The sequence below is a fragment of the Aythya ferina genome (assembly GCF_964211825.1).
Source record: "Aythya ferina genome assembly, chromosome: 9".
NCBI classification, from domain to species: Eukaryota; Metazoa; Chordata; class Aves; order Anseriformes; family Anatidae; genus Aythya; species Aythya ferina.
In genome coordinates, this window is record NC_140305.1 from 21,941,093 (window position 1) to 21,967,666 (window position 26,574).

Consider the following 26,574-nt stretch of genomic DNA (forward strand, 5'->3'; position numbering starts at 1 on the left):
TCTCCAACTCACAGGACAAGTCTCTCCCAATGGTGTACTTAAAAAGCTGAAGCATATCAGCTGAGTCCATTTTAAAGAATCCTCAGACCTCCTGCAATGAGGTGTGGGAAACCAGTGACAGTAAAGCCCAGCAGGAGGCATGAAGAGGAGAAAAATTACATCTTCCAGGTATGTGCAAGTTTTGCTTTTACAAAAATATTCTGGATCTGTCTTTTCTGACAACTAGTCAATAAGAGACTGATGATATAATTCTAACAGCATGATGAAATAAAAGTATTTGCTGTAGATTCAGGAACTAAACTGTACCTAAATATCTCAAGATTTTTGTTTACTAAATTTTTGTTTGCTGAATACATCATTTTTGTTTACTTGTTTCATTAAAAAAAATCAAATTTCTGGAGAGTATCCTTGTCCTTCTCTAGAAAACAGATTAATTCAAAACTATGCCAGATAAAACAAACTAGATTTTAAATGTAAGTAGTGAATTCTTTCATTGAAAGTTCATCTTATTTGCCAACTTCCAAATTGTCATTTGGAAAAAAAATAAGTTGAAATGGACTATAATCAAATACTTTATAGATTCTGTCATATGTGATGCAGCAGTATCTACAAAAATGTGGCCCATACTGCAAAACTGGATGCCATGACATTAACACATTATTTACCATTCTGTAACTTTTTCACAGCTTTGTTGAGGTGTTGTAACAAGTAATTCATGTAGTGCACATCACAAACATTATCAGAATGCACTCTGCAGAGATGTATGCATTTTTATGGGGCCTGGTACTAATGTTCATAAAGAGGTGGGAAGTTAATTCAGACATATATACTATAATGATCTTGTTCTCTTTCCTGCTGTGACTGTTTCATGAGTTACTTTGTTTACCTGTAATTCAGTACAGAAGAATGCAGCAGCATCTCTTCAAAACTCTAGACATAAACAGGAGTGACCTAATTTTCAACAGAAAATGGGTGAAACAAGAGCCTTTCAAAGAAATATATGGATATTCTTAATGATGTATCTAACAGTCGTGAATTGCATTGCCAGGTAAATAGAGTAAGGCATAATGGGAATTTTTTAGATTATTTATTTTTTATTTTTTTAAGAAACATTTAAACATAAAAAAACAGATAGTTTGAAGTTTGCCAGTGAAGGACGTTTTAAAGATTGGAAGTAAATTCTTCTGTTTTTCATTTGCTTGTTTCTAATTGATGACTTCTAAGAACATCTATTTAATATCTAGTTTCCTTAAATTATTTTCTCACATTTCGTTATTTTTATGTGGGTTTGACTGATAGATCAGTGCTCTTTGGAATAGCAAGTAAGAACGTACTCATTTAGGCTAATGGTCTATTTCAAATGCAATAATGTAAATGAAGCATTTAGAACATATAGTTTCTAAGACAAGCTGGTTCAGAAAAATCGCTTGAACAAATCTCTAACACTTTATCTAAAGATAAAAATTAATTCTTAGGAAACAAGTAGAAAAAGTTCCATGTAACAAATCAGCATCTCCCAATGCCCTGTGAGATTTTAGTGTGGATAGAGATTTTCTACTGCAAGAAAAAGTGAATGCGAAAGAAAGAATTATCATATGCAACTTCATATGGGAAAAGGAATAAAGTGAGGAGATAGACAAGTTTTTATACTAACTAATATCCTCAATATTCAGCATTCTATTCTCCACATTTTGAAAAATATCTATCAATTTGCAACATGTTTTTTTTTTTTTTTTTTTTTTTAATATGATAAAATGTCACTATGACTTTGATACTTCAGCATAAAAAGAAACGTTTCATTCTCTTTGCCTCATTAGGATCTCCTGTGAGGTTCCTGTCAGCTGCAAGTTTGTTCAGTTTATCTCAAGAAAAAAGAAGGGAAAAAAGCTTAAAATTTGCCTTACCTTTGCCTTAATCCTTGTCCAAAGGATTGCCGTGGCTAGAACATTAAGTTCAGAAGAATTTATATCAGTTAAAGCAGAATCTTCCTGTGCCCCATTTTCGTCACCACTTTAAGACTTGATGATATTTATGTAAAGGCCCAACCTCGTCCTGCAATTAGCCTGAAATCAAACTGCGCTATGTAAAGACGTTCAGTCAGTGATTCCAAGATGTATTTCTTTTCATGTGCTATTTTCTTAGCTGAGAAATACTTTCTTTTGGACCACCATTTCACAAAAAATGAATAGTATTCAACTTTGAATTGGCCAGGGAGAACATGGCCTAATATTGAATGCATCAATGCAAACTTAACAAGTTTGCTGATGATACTAAACTGGGAGGGGCTGTTTACTCTCTGGAGGGATGTGGCCTTGCAGAGGGATCTAGATATCTTGGAGAACTGGAGAGTTATCAGTCTCTCTCAGTGAGAGCCAGCAGTGTGTCCTGTCAGGCAGGAGAGCAAGCTGCATTGGGGTGCATTAAACAGCACCATATCCAGCCGAAAGAGGAGATTCCTCTTCTGTATTTAGTACCGGTGTGGTGTCACCTTGAATGCTGCATGCAGTTCTGGTCTCCACAATATAAAAACATTGTGAAGATACTTGAAAGCATCCAGAGGAGGGTAACAAAGCTGGTAAAAGGGCATATCCCATGAGGACAGGCTGAGGACACTTGGATTGTCCAGTCTAGAGAATAGGAGGCTGGGAGGCGACTTCACTGCTCGCTGCAACATCCTGAGGACGGGAAACAGAGACGGAGGCGCTGGTCTCTGCTCCCTGGTCACTGAGGACAAGACACATGGGAATGACACAAAGCTGTGTCAAGGAAAGTTCAGACAGAAAAAATATCTTTACTGTGAGAGTGGTCAAACACTGGAACAGGCTACCTAGAGAAGTGGTTGATGCCTCATGCCTGTCTGTGTTCAAGAGGCATTTGGATATTGTCTTCAATATCCAAATGCTTTAACTTCTGGTTAGCTCTGAAGTCTGGCTGTGGAACTAGATAGATGATCCTTGTAGCTACCTTCCAACTGAACTATTCTGTTTTTTAATACGCTCATATAATTTTACAATCTCTTATTCATTATCATCTTTGTCTTTTTTATTACAGTAGAGCTGCTAGGAATGGCAACTGTTAATATTTGAGACTGTAGATTTTCTTTTTAATGTCAAAATAAAATTAATATTGACCATTTGAGATCAGTGCTGCTCTAGGATCACAGATCTTTCTTCAAGAAGGCAGCTCACATGAGAGAACTAAAGAGGAATGTGGCCTTTTCAAGGAACTTTTAAGCACCGTGTACTGCGGTTCCAGGGAACACGGTGACACCTTGTGCAATGTGGCTCATCATGTACTCAACTAACTGCACTTCATTTTCTGCCATTTAAAGTAAAAGCTAGGAATTCAGTATTATAGGTCTATTTCTCAAGAAGAATCATAGAGGTTAAACAAAGAGCTTTGCTCTTTTGTTTTGTAAATGCTGGTTAATGTTGATGTCTGAATCAAGCACATATTTAGATTCAATTATTAAACACATAAGCGTGTACTACTGGTGTACACAGCTTATAAATCTTGAGACTTCATAAAGGTGGTTTAAAACTCATCTGCACTCTGTTTACAAACTCATAAACAGTCTGAGGGAAAAAGCATAGCAGAAGGTAAACATAAACATAGTCTTTCTGGATAAAATCCTCTTCTTGGCTACACAAAATAGAAAAAGTAAAAACTTTAAATGGTTATATAGAGTAATCTCTTCTTTTTATCTATCAAATAAAAACCGGCTGTAGAAAATGATTAGCTGGCAGTGCAATTCCTGACAAAACGATACACCTTTGAGCTTATAAGGTTTACGTTTTTAAAAAAAAAAAAAATATATATATATATATATATATATATACGTTTATTTATTTATAAAATTTCCCCAGTTAAACTTTGATCGTTAAACCATAGCTTGCGGCAAGCAAAATAGTTTGCAAAAAATTAATAGCACAACAAACTACTAGAGTCTGAGTAATAGCAAACACCTCTACAATTCAAGCTTGACCAGATTTGTGGTTTGATTTAATTCTGAAGCAGAGCTTTTTTAAACAGGGAGCATAGGAACTAATTTTTCTTTAGGTACAGAGCAACACATAAAGCTGCATTATGAAACAAGTTTATTAATGGTAAATAAACAAAATGGCCACCTAATAAAACTGGGAGATGCAAATCTGCTTTGCTTTTCATTAATTTACCACAAATACTGCCAGAATTTTAAAATGGGGAAGTATTTTTAGGAATCTCACTAAAATCTATAATTCCTTATGAGCCAAATAATATACTACCCTTACATTTTCAGTAAATAGTGTCCAAATGGATTTACTGATCCTAAGCATATTTACAAACCCTAAAACAATTCTGTAAAAAACATAATATATATGCAAATCTTGCCAATAAATCCTAAAAAAAAAAAAAAAAAAACACCTTTATGATTTAGACATTTTTTCATTGCAGTATACAGTACATGCAATATATTTATTTATAAATTGGAATTTTGGTACTCAGCCATTAGCATCAAAATTAAAATACAGCTCTTATGCATTAACTCTTAATTAGGTTTTATAAATTCCAATAATAATTTGCACAGTAAGCTCCTGAAGTCCAGATTTAATAATGAGTTTCATAAAAGGCTATGTAATTTGTTTCTCTTGTCTTCATTCAAAGTTCAGAATAAATCACTCTCCAGCCACAATGCGCCCTAGGTATGTTGAAAAGTAGCAATTTGTTATTTTTTGGAAAGCTTAGCCACGATGCTTCCACAAATCTACTGAAATAAAATCAACAACAAACCTGGAAATGACCTTTTTCTTTTTTAGATTTATGACAGGTATTGAAGGATTGATTCTTATTGATAAGAATCAACTTGCAATATTGTACACAAATAACCTATCTTCCTTGGGTCAGTTTCAACACCCTTTAAGTTTAACATTCAAAGTCTATTTCAACAGAAGTGTAATTTTTGATAGTTGATTCTACATTACTCTCTGCATGCACTTCTTGTCATCTGTATGTGGGCACTAAAACTTATATTTGCAAATCAGTTCTGAGAACTGAAAACCAAACAAATCCCCAGAACAAAATCACCAACAAAACAAAATGATTACTTTTCAATCAGATTGAACTGCTCAGTTTGTAGCAGCATTCAAATTGGCTTAGGGGAACTGTGAACCTATAAAATCAGCAGCACAAAACCAATGGATACGTCTGATGATCTTAGATTTTACATTAGTTTCAAGTCTTTTGAAAGATCCATATAGGTGAATATAGGTGACAGGAAGGGTAGTAAATGAGAAGTGATGTATCTAAGCCAGGAGGGGGCAAACATTTCTTTTAATTCAAAAAATAAAATAAACTCCTTAGTCTCTTCTAAAAATGTGGATAAAATCAAGATGAAAACTTAAATTGTAGTAGTGTTCTTCCACATTAAGGCAAACAAATTACCTTAAAAACAAGACGTGTAACTTATAGTTTATTAAGGTTACATCTTTCTCTAAATACTTACATAAATTACAGTTTATTTTAATATATATAATTTTGTATATTACTTACAGACTTTCTATTCAAAAATTCATTTGCCAATCAGAAGTCATAGCACGCTGAGCCGTAAGTGCTGCAGACACAAGGGAATGTTCTCCATATTGCAAGTAAAAAAAATGAGGAGAAAAAAAGTTCCTATCTTTTTATACTGATTAAATCCTTTTTTTTTTTAATGATATCTAGAACTTCTGTAGCAGAGCAATTATTCCACCGAGCCTAATGAGGTTTTTCAGTTGCATAAATAGAGAAGTCTTACTCTTTTGTCTTCAAAGTAGTCCGCTGTTTCTTCTTAACTACTGCAGCTAAATTCCCTTCTCAAGCACAGCAATGTCAATATGATATACTACTAGATGGTTATTGATGGGATGCAGAATATGGATTATAATTTCATTTTCAAATAGGTCTTATATTCACAAAGCAGAACAAAACTACAGATTTGTTTTGAAATATAATGATTCATATTTGCAGCTGCTGCCTCTCATTTTGCACCTGAAAATCTGAGAGTGCATCTGTACTTACAGGCTCAAATGCTTTGCGAGCAGCTCAAAATCTGACCAATATATTACTTTATATGCACACTTTGTGTAGACCATTGGCTCATATATTAGTTGAAATCAGAGTGAACTCCATCGAAGTACACTGGAGTAGAACTATAATGGAAATTAGATCTGGGCTCATCTGTTTACATCATATTCATTTATCTGACAGATAGCACTAGTCAGGGAAATCTAAATGATTAACACAGTCTGGCACCTGGACATATGCACCAATATTATTTAAAATTAGATTCCTCGGAAGGATATACCAGGGAAACAACCCACAGAGAAAAAAAATAAAATTGTACAATCTTCACTTTTGTGTTCTAAAACCATTTTTTTGGAGAGGAAAAAAAAAAAAAAAAAAAAGGTAATAAAATCCTTAGAAGCACAAAGTATTACAACAATATTCTAAATTGAGCTGAAGTCTGATTTTTGTTTGTTGCCTTGGATATTACAGGAAGGTGTGATAAAAAGCCTGCCAATTTTTATAGCATAGAACTGTAATTATGTTGGGCTAAAAAATTTAGCTTTTCTGTTTTTGAGTATATATTTACATATATTTACATATATCTGTATTACAGTTAAAATACCTTATAAAAACATATAGAAAATATCAATAAGTAGACTATTTTTCTATAAAATGACTTGGATTTTGAACTGTCCATGCAGTATACATAGCTCAATTAAGCCAGTAAAAGGAAGATTTTGCGAACTCAGTGCTTTATAAAAAGCACTTAAAAACTTGTTAAGACAAATCAAAGACCAACAATAATACTTTTATGTCTGTGATGAAAAGAACAAGAAAAAGAAAAGAACCAAAGAATAGCAAATGGACAATACCAATGGTCCTTTTATTGGCTGTAATTTTATCAAGAAAATTGGGCTAGTAATCAATAAAGGAAGCCTATTTCCCTGATAGTCACTATGTTTTCAACATAGTTGTGTTATTTAAGTATCAGAACTTTTGAATACTTGTCAAATATGGAGCAAAGTATGTCAGGTTGCCTCAGTCCAAATGGGAAAATGTTTTGTTGATAAAATACTGTTGATCTGACAGGGCTCTTTAGTGTAACAAGATGTCACATTCACACTAAAAAACTCAGCTTGCATTCAACCATTTTTGTACTAACTTTAATTACGTTTGAAACAAGCATTAATTTCTGACAACGGTAACTTGTATCAGCCCTCCAGTACACGTCAGTTTTCATCTTACCTTGAATGCACAGCTCATTTTCATACTGGATGTTAAAAAATTTCAGTGAGCTTTCATGAATTCAGATGGATCAGCCATGCTATTCTCCCTGTCCAGGGAAGTTTGAGATAAATGGCTGGAGAAACCATGATCTTTGGGCAAATTACTCTCCTTGACTACAATACATATCAAAGAATTGTGTCAGTATTCACTTAAATATTTGTCAGTTTCATTACCATAGTAAATGGTAAATAATTTTCATTTCATAATAAAACGTATACATTCCTAGCCCATTAGCATGAAAGGTGGATGTCATAAGACATTGAAAAAGGTAAATCCTAAAGTTTGCATGAACTATTCTTTCACCTAAAAAGAAGAGAGCTGAGATTCAAGAGTTCTCAAGTGGCTATAAGAAAACACCACATCATCCTGAATGATTCTGCCAAGGAAGCACCATTCAGGAAGCACAATTTTTTAAAATAAGGTTAACAATAAAACTCTATTTCTACATAATTTTAAGGGAGGGAAACAGTGCAGCACATTAGATTATACTATTGCATTACTCTAGAACATTTTCTATCCTTTCTTCTAAATTGTAGCTTTTCATTCATTGGTTAATAAAATGGGGTGATCGATCCTGTTAGCTGCCTATGTCTCATACCCATGGGCTTGAGTCCACTCTTCTGGAATCAGAATAGGAATGGAACGGATCATACTTGAACTCTAAGTGCCAGAGGCAAAATTTACCAGTAGAAGGCCAAGCTTATTTACCTATGTCCTTTCCTGTTGTGGGAATATTCTTATCCACAATATGACTGACAAACAGAAAGTCCCATCCAGTCATTAGTGACCTTTCTTCAGTAGGAATGCACTCAAGAAAGTGGGTTTTGCTTTTCTGAACTAAGTGCTTAGACAAAACTCTTTCAATGCAATTATCACTATTTGTGAACAGAGAACTAATAGCTTTTACAGCTCAAATGGACTAAGATCTGGCTTCAGGCTCACAGAGGTGAAACGGGGACTGACAGAACTCCCTGCTCATTGTCACTAACTCCTCTCAAAAGTGCTGAATGCATCATAAAAGAAAAATCTGTGGTGTTATTCGGTGATCTATTCCCTGCTACCTACTGAAATAAGAAGATATGAAATAACCTAAATGGTTAGTTAGTATTTTCCTCTGGTTTTGATATAGGATCTTTCAGTCCACAATTCTCTGAAGGACATTTGTACTTATTTTATAATTGTGGCTTACAGCTAGTCGCCTGTACTTAGTCTGATGTTAATTGGCCTAATCTTAGCTTCATGAATGCTAGTGTGTCAGCAAACTGGCAGTACTTTTTATTGTTATTGACCACGTTCCTAATAAAAACAGATCAATAAACAAGATGTTCTTCTTGGGATTTTGTAATACCTTTAGCTTACGTTCTTTCTTGACTCAGCATATTTTTTGTAAGTATTTACTAGCTTTGTCTCACAACTTGCACAAAGGTTCCACAAGAACTTTTTGTTTGCAATACCAAATAATTTATTCACAGTATATAAGCAGCTAATTTGCATCTCTTTTTAAAAAGCACTTAAGAAGATATTTAAGTTTTCTGACTTTACCTCGTATCCACTCCTATGCAAATTGGATGATGTTAAATTTAAAAAAGAGTTATTACTACATTACTGTTAGAAGAAACAATGTTTTAAGAGGCACACTCTGGGGAAAAGATTGTCTCATTTGACTTTTTTGTCAAATGCGATCATAGTTTCCCTCAGAAGACAGAGTTCTATACAGGTTCATAATATAAACTGCAGTTAATTAAAATCTATTTATATGCTGCATGACACATAAGCGCTGATTTTTTATTTTTATTTTTGGCAAGGAAGAGAAAATAAACCAGATAACAGTTTGTTAATAAAACAGAAAAGTTGTATCTTCCTTGCATAGCCACCAAATTCAGTATACATGTATGTATGCTTACAATAAAGATTGAATCCTTGGCAATTAAAGTATTAACTAGTAGCAAATGCTACAGTAGTACTATTACTGAAGAATGGTTTAATAAAATTATACTCTGATGAATTCAGTAACTGTGTGAAAATAGGACAGTGGGAATCATAGGAGAAAATTTAAATAACCTGAGGCATGTTCCTACCTATTAGAGTAGCAAGCTTCACATTTTGAGTTGTTGGATTTCAGTTGTTGAATATAAATACGTGTTGACATTCCGTACAAAATGCATGCTCATGTCCAATTATTTGATATGTCTCATAACGAGTTTAAGTTTTTGAAGTAAAAGCAATTGATGGAAAATAAATTGTCCCATCACACAGCACAAAGCCACTACAGGACAAAATGGAAAACAATCATTAGACATGCAATAAATATGAAGTGGCTTCTCCGTACGTTTATCATTATCAACCACCTTAAAAAAAAAAAAAAAAAAAAAAAAAAAAGAAGACGCCTGTCATAAATGTCTATGCTGAGCATCTGTCACCAATGGAGCACTCAGTAACCACCTAGAGATGCAATTGGATTACATTAGCAAAAAAAGGCATTGTAAATGAAGGCATTGCCGTAGGCAGTGTAACTTCTTCCAAGTCAGCAAATTCCCACCAACATAGGCATTCCAAAGGCTTATGTATACAGTACAGAACTGCCCAATTGGTCATTGCCAGTACTTGAAATTACAGCAAATAAACACAGATGCTAAATACCAACTTCAGAAATACAGCCCCCAGCACTGAACTATGCCCCAGCCTTTGTCTATACCCTAGACAGATCACTTGATTCTGTGGATTTCTGATGAATTCAGGTGAGGAGATAAAGTAATTGCTCAGTTGCTTTAAGTACCATGGTTGGTGGTATCTCTTTTAATGTTATATAAAATGGGGATTAAAAAATGCTTCCTCTCACTCCTACCTTATCTTCTTTTATTTAGCCAGATTACTGTAGATTGGAGTAAAATATCTTCCACAAATTTTACTAAGAAAACCAATCTTGGGTTTCCATTATAAGATGCTATATTATGTATGTTGATATGCTATATGTTTACCCTGTGTTGTGACTGAATCAAATGAAGGCGATGTGTATTTGCTTACTTCACTTAAATTGCAACGCTACCTTGAAAAATAATGCTATGATTTTTTCCTTTTCTACTGACAGCCTAAAGATGAATCTTAGAAGCAATTGAGTAAATTTATGTCTAAAAGAAAAGTCCAGGAACAATATGTTTCTAAACAGCAATCTGGTTAAGAAACATTCTGATAGAAGCCAATGCTAACTTTGTTTAAAGAACATACAGCATTGCTGTGATATGAAAATGGGATGAAAATAACTTTTAATAAATGTCTTTGAGGAATTTAGAATTAATTCCCACCTAACAGTCAGAGCACTGGACAGGTAGGACTGTACACAGACAATCCATGGGAATAGTATCTGCATAAAGCATGCTACTAACAATAGCTGTGCTTTCTTGTTCGTTCAGTTTCTCTTGTTTAATGGAGCCACAGTTGCCTGGTTATTTTGGTATTTTCCTAGTTGTCAGAGTTCTGTAAGCTGAAAGCATATTAAACTCCAGCCACTCCAAAGAAGCCCAGAAAGAGTCATGACATTTTTCCTTAACTTCACAAATAAATGGTACAGGAGCACACTGAACTAGTTCTGTCCTGTAATGCTTTCTCCATTTCGAAGGAGACATTAGAGGAAAAGATGTGGAAAATTCTGGGAGGTGCCATTGCTTTTTAATACCTGACCGAACCAAGTGAAGTTGTGTTGGCCAGTGAAGTTGGTTCATCAAATCTTTATCAGGGGCTCTGAGTTTTCAACTCATTTTTATTACTTAGTTTTTATCCATCCACGTTCAAGTATAAAGTACAAGAGTCCTTGAGGCTATTTGCTTTTAGCACAAAAGAACTACTGAAAAATTCCGAATGTATCTATACTAGCTAGGCTCTAGCTCATAGAGAATATGCTGTTTGGCCAAACACAGTCTGACTGTCTGTCAGAACATGTCATGTCTTCAGCAGCAAAGCCACCTCTTTCACATTTAATGTTGAGAAAATCCAAACTTTTTTTTCTTTGTATACTGTTACTTCCCTGTTCCCAACAAGTCATACAGCATCCCCAAAGTTACAGCTGTAGTTTATATCACCAGATTTTTTTTCTCTCTCTTTTTTTTTTTCCTGCTCACAATAGGTACAGAATAAAATACATACTGTCAGAAGGGAGTTTTCAGCAGGTTTATATTTACCCTCTGCTTGAACTGGATTATATGTTCTTTCATGCAAGAAGGCTAAAGGTAAAATGAAAACTCTCACTTGTGTGCTTAAGAGAATATGTGCTAAATCAAACCATTTCTGTGAAATATCACTGTGCTTCTTTGCAGAAAAATTCAGACAAGTTTGGTTTTGTGTGAATGCACTAAGACTGTCACCACAGACAACAGTTCTACTTTGCACATCTCAAACACCATTAAGATGCTCAGGACCAGAATACGAGAGGCTGATTAAAAAAGCAAAGCAAGTAATATAAATTATGGGGAGACTATCTGGCAATCGGAGAATTATGCTGCACCTATGTTATCAAATTTTGCTAACAAAATTTGCCTCTTATTATTGTATCACCTTATGGCAGATGGGATCTGCTGCAATACTACAAATTACTGTCAGCTGTGGGAGGACTAATGGAAAAATCAAGATATGAACCAAGTCATCTTGCAATTTCTCAGGTAAAAAAAAAAACACACAAAACACTGATGTTTTTATGTGTAGCAGAGCATCCAAATGTTACTGCAGACTATTTTGATGTCTTCAAAGAAAGGACAAATTCTACATCTAAAAAACTGCTATCAACAGCAGATTTTCTTAAATATGGATATTAATCTGGTTCTCCAGCTTGGTTCTCACTTCATACACCCCAAACAGTGCCTCTTGCATATTAACTTCATTCACCATCTCTGTCACCTACCCTGATCAGCATTCCTCTTTGCTGGCTGGAGGCTTTTGCAGTTGGTTTGCAAGTATGAAATCATAATGTAATTTGTATATAAAAAGACAAGATAGTTCTGTTGGTCTGTGCAATGTCTTCAGAGGTATGATGATAAAGAGAACAATAACTGACGTGAAAGTCTGGTACACCCAAATGAAACAGGAATTTTAAAAACGACATCAAAAGAAACAGATCACTGAAAAAAGTTAACTGAAGAACTTACCCGTGGAGATTGACACTTCAAAGTGTCACATTTTCACAAGGTAACTCATAGCGTACAACAAAAAATTCCAGTTAGCACACCACACGATGATACAGGAGCAGGCTGCCATATATATGCCTATGCTTTCCAAGCATAAAGGATACTGGTCTGGGTTTGGACATACAATGTACTTGCATGCATCAGACTTTTGCTTTGTGAATATTTCAGATTCATTCTGCATGCGCAGCACTTTGATATATGTGTTGTAACTCTGATTGGAGTAATACACTGTCTCTGCTGTCTAGAAATCATGAACCATCCTGCCAAATCCTCTAGTTCTACACCAAGGAAATTTTTATATGAGAAAGAAAGACACATCAATGGAAATCCAGATGCAGAACTGTCTTGAAACAGATGCCACAAGGATGCATAAGCACAATCCCACACAGCTTTTTCAAAGAACAGCCAGATATTAAAAGGGTGTGTTGTAGTGGGAACAAGACCTGAATGCGAATGTACTTTGCTGAAGTAGCTATGCCAGTAATAACGTGTTGGGAGAAATGTTTCCGGTAAAACTCTGCAACATGCTGTACGTGGTTTGTGAAAGTGTTTCCACTTGATGGTACAGAGATTGCAATCCCTGCCAAAAATACAACAGGTGCTTCAGTGAAATGTAAAGAAATTTGAAGTGGGTTGACTACAACGAGATTTTGTTTGGGTTTTAAAACTCTGGCAAGATACAGCGTTATTACAGTATTATTCCACTGATTCAACATATGCACTATTAGACTTCAGAATATTAAGATTTTTGACTCCTTCATGTTAATTTAGATACGTTGTATTATCTTCTGTTTAATAAATTTAATATTTCAATAATTAATTGGAATATTATATATAGGTTATAAATATATATACATACATATAGTTACTTTTAACTTTTTCAATACAGAAGCATGCAAAAAAGGAGCTCATTCACAAGCACCATGCATGAAGATAAAGTGGAATCACTTACCCAAATATTTATCAAAGCTAGAATGCATCAAGTCACAGAATTTGACTTTAGGCAGATGATACAGAAAAGAACTACCAAAGATATGGATATCACTGCATTTGCAATAGGAAAGGGTATCCCCTACACTTGTATTAGAGAATTAATAGCCATACACAATGGGTAAATGGGAATATATATCCCTCTTATGCTTCAAAAGAAAAGGACAGTACAATTCTGTTAGAGAATTCCTCATATCAAAATTTCTGTGCTGGACCTTATCTGTGGTTAAAATGTGGGTTTCATTTACTAACCATCCTGCAGTCCAGTGTTTTTTATTCTATTTGCTTCAAGAAAAGAATCTGCCTGTCATATCCTTGGAAGTGTTTATTTAAAGCAAACAAACAAACAAAAAACAACCTACACTGTGTTACAGAGAAAAATAAAAGGTATCTCCTTTACTACTGCTGTTTTATGTAACTTTTAGAAGCTAATTGCATTATGATAGTTGGTTCAACTTCATGCAGCTCCATAATCAAAGTGTGGAATAATCAGGATCGCTAATAATTTTCTCAAGAGTCATCTGTCAGCACCCATAACTCATTATAAAACCAATTATGTCACTTCTGGCATACCTTTCAACACTTTGGTGCCTGCCAAAGTAAAAATCAATAAAAGGTTATTACTATTCCAAGGCTGTTATTAGGTAAGTGGCTCCAGTGGCACTCCCTGTTGGGGGACTGCCATTAAAGCTTTTAGAACTGTGTAATCCTGGAGTCTTATTAGGCTACTTTAGTGAGCATAATTCAAAACACAAAAGTATTTTCAAACTTATTGTTAATACCTCCAGTTGACTAGTTACCATGAAACACTGATGTAGGCTGCTGAGTAACACTGACAGAACTTATTGAACAATAGCACATACTTTTATGAGTTTTATGTGTTTAATAACAATAGAGTTTCACCTGAATTCTTCTGGTCTGATAGAAAAATTCATTCTCCGCCACACAGGCAAAGATTTCTCCATTTTGATACTTGATATATGTATTATAAAACACACTTCAGATTACAAGGTCTGTAAATTCCACTTAAAATATCACTAAATTTTGAAATGCAATATGACTGGGCACTGCAGCAATCTGCCCTAAATCCACCTTTAAAGTGCCAAAATCAAACATAAATTGATGACAAGTGTTCTGGCAAATTAGATCTTTTAAGCAATCATATTATAGATCTATCTCTTTCATAGATGAACACCTCTCATTCATTTTACTTACTACATTCATCAATCTCCTTTTCCAAGTGTTAATGAAGTTGAAGTGCCCACATTATCTATCAGTAAGGAAGAGTAAACAATGAATTAAATTTAGAAAACTTCCTGTTCTATCTACTCAGAAAACTACTGAAGTAGATCAATTAAGCTAAGCTAAAGATGACAAAAATCGCTGGCTGAGGATCTCACCCAATTGCTGCACATATTATTTATCTATATAAAAACATCCCGGGCTACAGTCTGAAAAGCATAATGGAAATAAATGTATCCTACTGCAATCTTCACCAAGTTCTAAAAAAGACAATTGTAATGCTCAGTGAACCTACTTAAAATTATTTGTAACAATTTCTAATAACTTAAACAGTTTCAAAATGCTTCAAGTCATACTATCTAGTGAGCATTTTTCCGTGTTAGTCAAAATTCTAAAGCAAATACTTAAATACAGATTATTCAAATTACACATGGCCCAGTAAGTCACAAAATCAATTATACAGTAATTAATCAAATACATACTGCCCTCAGTCTTTGGAAAAAAAAATAAAAAAACCTGGTGAATCTTTTCAGTCACTTTGGCATTAAGGACTGGTTAAACATAAATTCTATTAAAAAGCTTCAAAGACGACTTTTCTCTTGTGATTGTTCCTTAACTGGTCAAGCTTCAAAAACCATGTGTAGGAAGATGTACTTCCTTCCTTTTTTTTTTTTTTTCTTTTAGAAAACAACAAAAAAAAATCACTATATTAAAAAAAAAAACAAAAAAAAAAAAAACAAAAAAAAACCCACAAAAACTATAATCCAAACAAACTGAGAAAAAAAATTAGAACAGTAGCTGTTTTGCCAAAGCTGCTGATGTGCCTATATGCTAAATCTGCACATTGCTGATCCTGGAGAATTAATTTTTGTTGTTGCCAAAAGAAGCGTTTCAATAGCAGCTGCTCTTCCAAAAGAGATAAATCCAAATAAACAAATAAATCAGTTAGTGAGGTCTACATAGTTCTAGTTTATAAGAAGCCTGAGTGCATGTGTATTAATCCATGAATGAGGACTCATTTGCAATCACGTATCTTTGTAGAACCAGGGCTTGATGAGAGGACACAGTGAACAAAGAGCACTTGAAAGCATGGAGTAATTTTGCTTGTATGAATAAACAACATGGAGGGAGAACTAAACTGGAGCAATGAGAGAGAAGTCAGAACACATTAACTGTGGGAACATCCCCCTGTGTGGGCCAATCTCAAGACTCATAGGATGGCAACCCCTTCTTCCCAGGTGGAGTACGCTGTGACAGTTCATAAAACTGTCCATGCAGGTGAAGGTGCCCTCAGAGCCCTCTTCGCTGTCAAAAATGACAGCAACAAACTTGATACTTCCTGCCATCTAGTGAGGCTCAATGCTGTGCATTCATGCCGATAACAAGCTTAATGTGAACCATTAGAAATACAACTGAATACATAAAATGAAGCATATACACATAAAAGCTCTTTTGATCGTGCTGGTTGACCAAATATTACAGTAGAGAATATTCAAAAGGTGAATCTCAATGAAAAATCCTCCAATACTTCTTAGTACAAAACAAGTATTAACAGGAAGAAAAATAGGTCACCTTCCAAAATTGTCTATATTATTCACAAATTTAAATTTGTGAAAGACAGTAAATGGAAATGAGATCTCTCCATTTCTTTACCTTTGCAATGGTCTCGTGCAGTTTGAACGAGGGATCCAGCTCTTCAGTTTTTGTTGCATGTACAGGAAAAATTGCTTCGGAGAGAAAGCTAGAATTCTGTGAGAAAGAAAGAAACACCCTTTTAGGATTCTACATCAATTTATTCATTCAAATACTTATTGGGTTTTGTTCAGAGACTCAGAACTCTTCCAATTGTTCTTAAGTTTTGTGGATTATTAGCTTTCATTGTACTGATCTAATTAACTGATTCCAAGTCCTTGAAAGAGACAACCCCGCCCAAGTTTTATGACTATTTCTGGAATAGCAGTAGTCTTTGTAATTATGTTTCCCAACCCAGCAAAGAATTTTTCTACAGAGAGGAAAAAAAAAAAATGTGCCAGCATTACAACATTTAATAAATGAGTTACAATTCATTCTTCAGAATAAATGTAAACACAAAAGAACTCAATAGAACTCAATACTCAAAATACTCAAAGAACATACTTTTATCTTCTGCAAACATGTTAATTCTGTATAAAGTAATACCATATGCATAAGATGGGGGTTTGGTCAGTTCCCTAGAATTATACCCTCTAGGTTTACCACTCTTTTATAATATTTGTACAAAATGTTTGTGTCTCATACTGCAGGAAAGCAAGCAAGCAGGTTGCATATTTGCTGTCACAAGAAAACAATAAACTGATACCCAGGTGTGGACTGAAAAAAAGCAAAAAGAAACGAAAATAAAACCCCAGGTCTCAAATGTACACAGATGCCTGAAACTGGGAATTATTTTGAGCCTGTGTTTGTGAACCCAGTATAATAATCCAGAAACAAAACTGAAATGAAAAATCTTTCTGTACATCCCTATAGCCCCAGAGGCATGCACCCTGAAATTATCCTTACTTTTGTTAAGTGCCTGTAGTTTTGCCCTCTAGATATGGTTAGAGCTGGCCCTTCTGGAACAGCTAGGAATCTAGTGCCCATTTTACACCCCACTGGGTATAAAAATAAATACAGAGGTCCAGCTTGATGGACTCCGGTGCTCTGCCCACTTGGTAAGCATACTTTGAATACATGTACTGCTCACCAACAGCAATGAGTTGAAGACAAGACCACAGAAACCACAGCCAAAGTTATTTCAGAGATCAGCAGAAGGATATGAAAGTGCATGAGTATCATACCATTCTAAAAATTATTAGTTATAAGCAGTTCTTTTAAAAATATACTCTTCAAAATGAACTCTGACACAGATAATCAGAGACAAATCCTCTGCAACCCTGCTTCACTTACCTATGTCGTGAAAGAGTAAAAAAAATCTTCTCAAGCCCTGTGCCAGGCTCTGGTTATCTCTAGGCAACCAAGTTCAACATCATAATATTTTGTATCTCCTTTTAGAAGGCCTAAATTTTTAATGAATCTTATTCTGCGTTTTGATTTGCCAAGCACCTGAATATAACACTACTGTATTTAGCTAGAATATCCTGGACTGTTAGGCAATATTGACAGTGTTTTGGAATCACATCCTTCTCAATTACCAGCTTCCTGCATCTACTAGACTAACATTTCTTCTCTTCTTGGTATACACCGATCTTCAATAGGTTTTATCTTTATACTCAAACTCTTTTCCCCCTCCCCCAGTTTGTCTATACAGAAAGTGAAGCCTTTTTTTTTAGGGAGTATGAAACCTTGTAATGATGCTCAACTCATTCTTTAACAGCCAAAGAGTTACTTACATTCAGATGTTTCATGCTGAGCAGCAGCTGAATAAAGTTCTGGTAAAAAAGTATTAAAACTGATCTGAGCTTAACAGAATTGATTTGTAAGGTTTGCACTTCACTACCTTTTCACTTGCTAAAAACACTCTGTAGGACTTATTGTTTTAAACATTGGGAAGTAAGCAAATGAGAGAGACAAACAATTTAGATGCTTTGTTCTGGCTTGTACAACCTCTCTTTATGTGACTGAGCTTTGCTCTTTCTCATGCTGGGTTCCAAGCCATACAAAGGCTGAAGAAAAATTGTACTTGAGAAAAAGTAAATAAATAATAATGATAATAAAAAATGCTGTTAGCTCCAATTCAAACGTTAAAAGGAAGTAGAGAAAAAGCCTACCCCACTCTTTAAGCAATATAAAGTATCTCTCTCATGCACCCTTGGGGGATAAAGTGGTGGTATCCGATCCGTGCCAGCTGCATCAGAACTGTGTTTGTATCACCCAGGACGTCACATCACATAGAACCAAGAGCCAGTTTGGGGCACTACAGTGGCACGGCACTGTTAGTTGTCTATCCAAACTAGCATGGGACACAAATGCACTATGATCATATCAGCAGTGTGATATGCCAATATGCTCTACTCAAAACAACTCCATTTAGGCTTAGTTCCCTACAGATGCTCAGTCCACCTCCTAAACTACTATGTTACAGCTGACTTCAGCCTCTCTGAATAGTGTGACGTGTCTCATAGAAAGCTCAGTGAAAGGTAGGCCTCGAGAAAGATAGCTACACTGCTGGTAATTTTGCTTGTTAATTTTTTCTACAGATTAATGCCTGCATGATGAATATTATATCAGTATTTCCATGCATTTCCAGAGAACTATTTCTGGTTGTAAGCCTCCACCACTTTCTTAATAAATAAATAAATACAAGGTATAATTAGCCCTCACTCATACAAATTCTTGTGTTCAGTCACGCATCTGTGTTGTATAACTTGTCACAGAAACATCAGAATAATAAATGAAGTCATTCTTCCCTTCAAAAAACTTTTTTTTTTTTTTTTTTTTTTTTTTTTTAAGATTTCAGGGAGAAGATGCACAAAATCATTTATTATAAAGATAAAATACATACTTCAAGATTAACTCATTATATCTATTAATCTTTGTTTTAAGTTTGTGCACTAGTTTACAGAGCCATGTCATTTGACTGCGGGGAGGTTGAGGAAGATTGTCATTCTGCTACAGTGGTGCTAATGCTGTTCATCATCATTCGCATAATTGCAATCAATAATGTAGAAACAGTTACATTATTTATATTCTTTCTTGAGTACCTTACTGAGAGTCAGTGAAGGGAATGATTACTGAGTTAGATTTGCTGCACAAGATCAGACCGTAGCTCCATCTAGACAAATGTTATTTCTTTGGAAGCTGAACTCGATGGATCAGATGCAAGCGTGACAGGGAAACCCTGCTTAACGTGCTTTTACCCACCTTATTCTAGGCACATACCTGAAGAGCACAGGTTAGGATTCTAGTAGTTCTACATTCATAACACATTCAATAGCAGAGATACAAACACGGGAAGTGTTTCATTCATACATTCATACACATTCTTTTAATTTAGGTGCCTTCTTGAAGCACCTAATTATACGGAATGAATTCAAACATTTGTATCTATCTTTCTAAGACTGAATCATTTGATGGTTATTACCATGTTGTAAAGCTCTTAGAAATCATGGCTTGTATTTTTAGAAATGATGCGCTAGGCGAGAATTTTCCCTTTAATTGTGAAGTTTACTCATTTACAAACATGATCAGTTCACTCATCCCCTATATGGGAATATCTTCTGCTTGCTCATTTTCCCAAAGAAAGGAATCCTCAGGATTCTAATGTACCATGAATCAAAGAAAAGCACATGGGTGAAATTCACAGCAGCTCCTGAAGGTTATCAGTAGCTCTGATGGCTGTTCTTGTTTTACTACCACATATATTAATCACACCAATCTTTTAGTCATTATACTAAGTGCATTTCTTGCTTTGATGTTTTATGAATGGGGAAGGATAACCAATACAAAAATAATGATTATCTATATAATAACATCACCAAAAAAAAAAAAAAAGGGGCAGAAAGAATATGAAAGTGACTTCAAAGTGACCATCAGCTCTCTCTATTGAAGATAAAAATATTTTATTCACACTTACCAGTTTTGAAAATAAGACTATTCCTCTAAACTCCCACATATGCTTTTCAGTGCAGCCTTTTTGATAATTTTGGTCAAGCATTTAGTGCAAACCTTAATTGGAGTGGCACCATCAATGTAACCAAATTACTATTCAATTTCAAAATCACACATACGAAATCTACCCTACTTTTATTCTGTATTACAAACAGCTTAAGAAAATATATGTTTATATGAGTGTTACAAAAGAATATAAAATGGCAGCAGAAATTGGAGGCACATGACATCCGTAATTCCTGGAGAAAAACAAGAGAAACTTCCCATGTTCTTCTTTGGTGACATGACATCTCTGATCAGCATCCACCATCAGCAAGCTATGAAAGCTCTCCCAGTCTCAAGCAGGATTACAGAAATAAAATGCTATCATACTGCAACTGATGCAAAACACCAGCCACTACAGGACTGATACAAACAGCTTCAAACCATTCCCAGACACAAGCCACATAACAATGGAAGCAAAACAACTTCTGGAAATTTCTAAAATGCCTGTGTATTAATTACTTAGATACAATGTTACTTAGATACACAGAAAGAGGAAAATTTACCAGAACTAGCTATGTTACTAGTAATCTGGAGAAAAGCCTGCTTTGATGTTAGACTGAATTTGGTTTTAATATTTTGCCCTTTTTCCTTTCCTTAGAAAGGAAAAGAAAATCATCAGATATAAAGTGCTTTTCTGATACCAACAGATTTCTCCCTAAACTTCCAGACTACTATACTGCCTGAGCAGAAAGGAAGACAGACATATACCAATTGACTTTGACACTGACTTTAATAGAGACTGATCAATAAAAACACTGCCAACATCTAGATAAAATTTTGTTCCTCGAGGAAGTAGCCAAGCTCTTACAGTAAATATTCAGAAGAATTTAAAGCATCATGTCAAGTTTCTCCCTCACTGCTAATGAGAAAGTGACTCTTTTATTATTCATTCAGTTCACAGGCCTGTGTTTTCATCTTTCATATGCTGAAACCTACTGGAAGCCTTGAACAGCATATTTCATTAATTTCATAATTTTTTGTTCATAGAGCAGGTTTAGCTTTTTTCTTTTTCTTTCCCCTCTACCCTCCCAATTCAAGTGGAAGGAAATATTAGCTTGTAAGTGTTTGCATTACACAGGTGAGTGGTGTGACTGAACCCCAAGCAAGCTAGAGCTCTGATGCAGATCAGCCCTGTTATCTTCCTGAATGCAAATACCTCAAAAGGCAAACTTCATTTTTCTTCAAAACTAGGAACAGAATGAGAACAGAATCCAGGACATGAAGTTTCTCTACACAGGGTGTTGTTATTTTTAGATTTTTTTTTCCTCAGCCCAGCAATCTTCCAGTGACTTTCCACTGTGTAACAAATTCAGCACAGCCCCTGCTTGGATCCCAAGAACAGAACTTATTTTTCCCCATCTCTCTTGTGGTCAGGCTATGAATATGCTCTCTGGTTTTCTCATCCCTTCTGTAGTGAAAGGTTTGGAGGTCTTTTTGATTTCTATTACTGTTTCCCTTTCACACTGGCCCAGTTACTCACTCCTTCATGTGAGGAATGAGACCACATCTATGCTTAGAAGAACTCTCCTAGATATATTCTTTCTCTGGATGCCACTGAGCAATTAACCCTCCTTCCAAAAGCTTCCAACCTAGTCGAGACCACAGCAGCTGGGCAAGGCCAACAGGTAGTCTTTGCTACTGCCTCCTTTTAAGTACTGACTTTTAAAGGAACACAACATAAGCAAGTAACAATGAGTAAACAACTCAAAACACATGTTGGCAACACAAGTGGAAAGTCTCTTTGATCATGATGGAATCAACTCTGTTTGCTAAGATCTTAAAAAGGAGTCATACAGAATCACTGCTTTAAGCAGGCTTTAGTATTTTTGCACTTCAGTTTTCTGTCCAGGAAACAATGATTTTGCTATGGAATGTACATAAAACAGAGCAGATGACTACAATTTTATATATTTATACATATTCATATATAACATTTATTATGTGCAAGATGTTTTTAATGTGCATATACATAGATAATACCTGCAAACAGTTAATCCAAGATTACTCTCTGAAATACCTTGCTGGCATCTGAAATATCTTACTCTACCCTTCTGAAGGGAAATGTTTAAAACAGTTGTTTTGTTCTGAAAGAAAAGACGGCTCCATAAAGAACTTCAAAAGAGGCAAAGATACTTTGGTTCTCTTACCTTTTATAGTCTTTCAAGCACTATGCTAACCAGAGAAAGCTGCAAGAACTTTCCAAATAACAGAAGCCCACTCTTTATCCCAGGGAGCACACGGCAGAGATACGACTCTAGATGGTGTTTCAAGAGTATCTCTCAGCATTTAACAGCAAGAGCAACACTTTCCTACAGTGAGAAACTGAATCAGCCTCCTCATTTATTCTTTCAGTGAGCTCATAATAGCCTGTGTTAGTTTTTATTTTTAATAGCCCTTTCCAAGCAAATTTCTAGTAAATGTACACTAGGAAAAAAAAAAAAAAAAAAGACATGATAATCCAAAAAACATTAAAGCCAACTATATTATTTTTTTATGCAGCAGGAATTATAGCTATGGTTGCCGCCCTCACTCTCCCATTCCTAAACAAAATTAATCTCCCTTCACTTTAGTCAGGCACCATGTTAGATTTAGACAAAGATTCCGTATTATCATCTGAACTCACTTCTGGGGAAGTCAGGCCAGAACCTCACTGCATGGAGATGACGGTGCTCACAGCAAGGAATGAGTTGGCAGAATGAACAGGGGTGAGGCAGACTTCTAACAGCTCCTTCATTTTGCCTTCCATGCAGCAGCAAGCTCATAATCAGCACTCACTTTGTACAATGTCCACAATTTTCTATATATTATGGAGCTGAAAGGTCTCATGATGATATCAATTTATGGAAAGACTTTCTCAAGGTCAGACCACCGTGAGACACCCTATAATTTAGGCAGCCCAGCTTCCATTCATTCAATTACAAATTTTCTCTTCACTGTTTGTTGTCATTTGTAAATTGTTCCACAGCTATCCAAATGGATTAAGAATGTTTGCTTTTCTGATATTAAGCTACATTTTTATTACACAATCTGCATAACCTGTGGAAAAGACAGTGCCAATAATCCTTGAACTCCCAGTATAATGCTTTAGGATTCACTACAGTCTCTTCAGAAGAGAAATGAAGAGGAATATATAACATATATTAGAAGCTCACTTCCAAAAATCCCCTTTGTCTCATCTTCCTTTTGGAAATATCAGTTAACCTGATCTTTTCAACACTCATTTAATGAAACATTCTGTGAAATTAGAAAGACATTGGTGTTCTACTTCTCAAATAATGGGTCACTTCTGATTAAACTTCGATTGAACATCCAACTTTCAATCTTAAAACAAATTGCCTCCTTTTCTTTTTAATTTGAACCCAATTTCCTGCTGTCCTCAGCTCTCCTGACAGTAATTAATTGATTTATGAATTGATTAAATGGGGATCGAAAATGCAGAAAGAAAAATCTAAAAACCCCCAACCTAGCTCTCTCTTGTTTATTTATGATGGACACTAAAATTCACTCCTGATTTATTAGACTCATTTTCCTAACTTATCTTGTTCTTCCTCAACTAATAAAATGAACAGAATGGTCCACCTTCTAAAGGCTCTAAACTTGCCATCCCTTGTGTACCTTCCTATACTGTGCTTTCAATTTATGTACCAAATTTAATCTAATCCATTTTTAGTCATGAATAAAAGCTCATGGCACCTCTGGTGAATTAATGTATAGCAGTAAATACCATAACATATCTTAGAGGTCTATTTTCTGCCATTGAAAAACAATAATAATAATAATAATAAAGAAACAGACAAAAAAACACACAATAAAACAACAACAAATGTTACCACATTGTCTTAGAGGTGGAAATAGTTCTGTTGTAAACACAAGCAGTTTTGTTTACTAGACTATGACTATGTTTATTAGACAATGCTGCATCTACAATAACAGGATTCCTGTTTTCTTGACTGTTACTCTGGAAAAAAAATATATGATTAGTATCCCTCTCCCCTTACCCAGGTGAATAATTCACAAATCCCTTCAGAATTACTAGCTTTTTTATAGTTATTTTGTGGTTGGTTTTTGTTTACTTGTTTTTGAAAGTAACATGCAGTGGAGGTTTCTTGACTCAGCAATGACCATCTGGAAAACTGGTCTTTGCACCAGCCTTCTTTTTTCTGTTTGACTTCCCCCTTGTCAATATTTGTCAATATTGTCAACACTTGGGCCAGCTTCACCCTTCACCACTTCACAGCTTTTGTACCTCCAATTTTGTACAGCACAAAAGCAACAGACACTTATGAAAGAATAATAGAGGGAAAGCAGTGAGAACAAAAATCCTTTGGCAGTTCGTCCAGTTAGGCCAAGCAGTATAATCATGATAGCCTAATGCTGCCATGAGTCCTAATGTCTGCAAAGCATATACAAAAAAGAGGGATGAAAGCCAAGAGAAAGACATTTATTTTCTTCACGTAGATCAAAGAATAATGTCTGGTAGAGGTATAAAGCCTCTGCTGCATCAGGAGTGAGAATATAATCTCATGCCTGTCCATGTCTATATGTTGGATCTAGTCCACAAGCTATTAACCTATTTCACTCTTTCTGCCTTTTTGTAATACAACAGCATGAAGGGTTGAGTTGCAGCAGCCTGAGGGGAACACACAGACATGCAGTGTCTGGACAATAAAGCAGAAAGGAAGCAGTGCTTACCTTCAAAATCAACCTGAGAAACAAGTTTAGTTGAGATTTTGAATTCACCTGCAGAGCACACACTATAAAGTTATGCCAGTGTCTAAAACTATTACCCAGACATCCAGAGAGGCCTACAGTTGCATGAGGAGTTATCTGCATCTGTATTCATGACCACTGCCAAGAATTTGTCACAGCATGAAGGAGAAAACCACGTCAGAAGAAAAGATAAAGAGAAAGCAGTGAGCAGAACAAAAATACCTTTGAAATCTGCACTGCAGGCTTTCACTAATTCCTTCTTCCATTTTACCCTAAGTCAAGCATTTGGCATATGGCATCTTGGCAGCAAATATACAACTGTATTATTTGTGAAACAGGTGTTTCACCTCAGATAGGCTAAAAGACCTTTTTTTTTTTTTTTTTTTTTTCCCTGATGGGGTAGAGGAGAGGTTTCACTGGAATAAGGGTCAAAGAAAGTAACGGAAAAAGGCATCTCAGATTAAAATATGATTTATCATCAGCTAATCAGCTATCTGGAAAACTTTTTTTTGTTTGTTTTTGAGAAGGTGCAGTAAACTGAAGCAGATTTTTAAACAGATGTATTGAAACACTGGATTATGTAGCATAGAACATACTGAAGCCAAGGTGCGTTTCTCTTATGTGTGTGTTAAACTGAATTGGTTAGATCACATCTGACATTAAGGTATGGCATATAGGATTTCACACTAATAAAAGCCCTTAAGTCTGCAAATACATCACAGAAGAGAGTGCATGTCTCTCCATCTTACCAGGAGACTGAATTTTCCCTTTCTAGCAAATGCTCTTGAAATCTAATTAAATATTCCCTCACAAAATCCACAAAGGATTATGATTTAAAAGCTACTTTTCACTGGTTATTACGTAAATGAAACTAAAGACATAAAATGATTATGCTTTTCAATTACTTTTAAAAAGTAAAGCTTTGCAGTTGCCACAGCCTAATGTGTGTCAAAAATCTCAAAGTGAGAATGACCCTGCCCTATGAAAATGGGTATGGCAGAGGGAGTTTCTGACAAGACTTTCCTTAAATAATTTTACTGTTTCAGTTGACTAAAGAGGTTTTAATAAAGAAAGAAAAAAAAATCTTTTTTTTTTTTTTTTTCTTTTTCATTCTGGTAAAGATGTGCACTGACCTTGTGATGTCATCAGATGCTGGACAAAATAAGCAAGGCCTGTCAAATGAGACTACACAGAGAACAGAAGAAATAGAATTGCAATCACTGCTGCTCGATTTGTTTTATTATTTAAATCAACTGTAGCCAGATAAAGCTCAAGCCAGCAGTCATCAGACAGGAAAAGAATATATGCATTTTTCTCTCATCTCCTTTAAGTTAATGTTTTCTTCCTTGCATTTGTAAGTGAATTGAATAATCACTGTAAATTCACAGACCACAGCATGAAGAAAGCAGCTTTTAAGATACTGTGATACTTGCATAGCATTATTCCTCCCTTGAGTATTCCCTGCCTGCTTTGCAAACTGAAGGCACAATAAGCAGTGTCAGTAGGAGGAAGCAGC

General features: G+C 35.2%; 1 protein-coding gene and 1 long non-coding RNA gene across 15 annotated transcripts in view; one reads left to right on the forward strand and one right to left on the reverse strand.

Annotated features, from left to right (window-relative positions):
• NAALADL2 (N-acetylated alpha-linked acidic dipeptidase like 2) overlaps positions 1 to 26,574 on the reverse strand; it is a 433,689-nt gene that overhangs the window by 46,254 nt on the left and 360,861 nt on the right. For all 14 annotated transcript variants that reach the window (XM_084529574.1, XM_084529579.1, XM_084529568.1 and 11 more), the window contains one exon: positions 16,371 to 16,466. In XM_084529574.1, the coding sequence (XP_084385700.1) occupies positions 16,371 to 16,466 (96 nt within the window). The remainder of the gene's footprint in view (positions 1 to 16,370; positions 16,467 to 26,574) is intronic.
• Positions 82 to 13,299, forward strand: LOC311441439. The gene is made up of 5 exons (XR_014695966.1): positions 82 to 168; positions 11,432 to 11,534; positions 11,622 to 11,758; positions 11,870 to 11,963; positions 12,731 to 13,299. It is a non-coding gene; the product is annotated as an uncharacterized lncRNA (long non-coding RNA).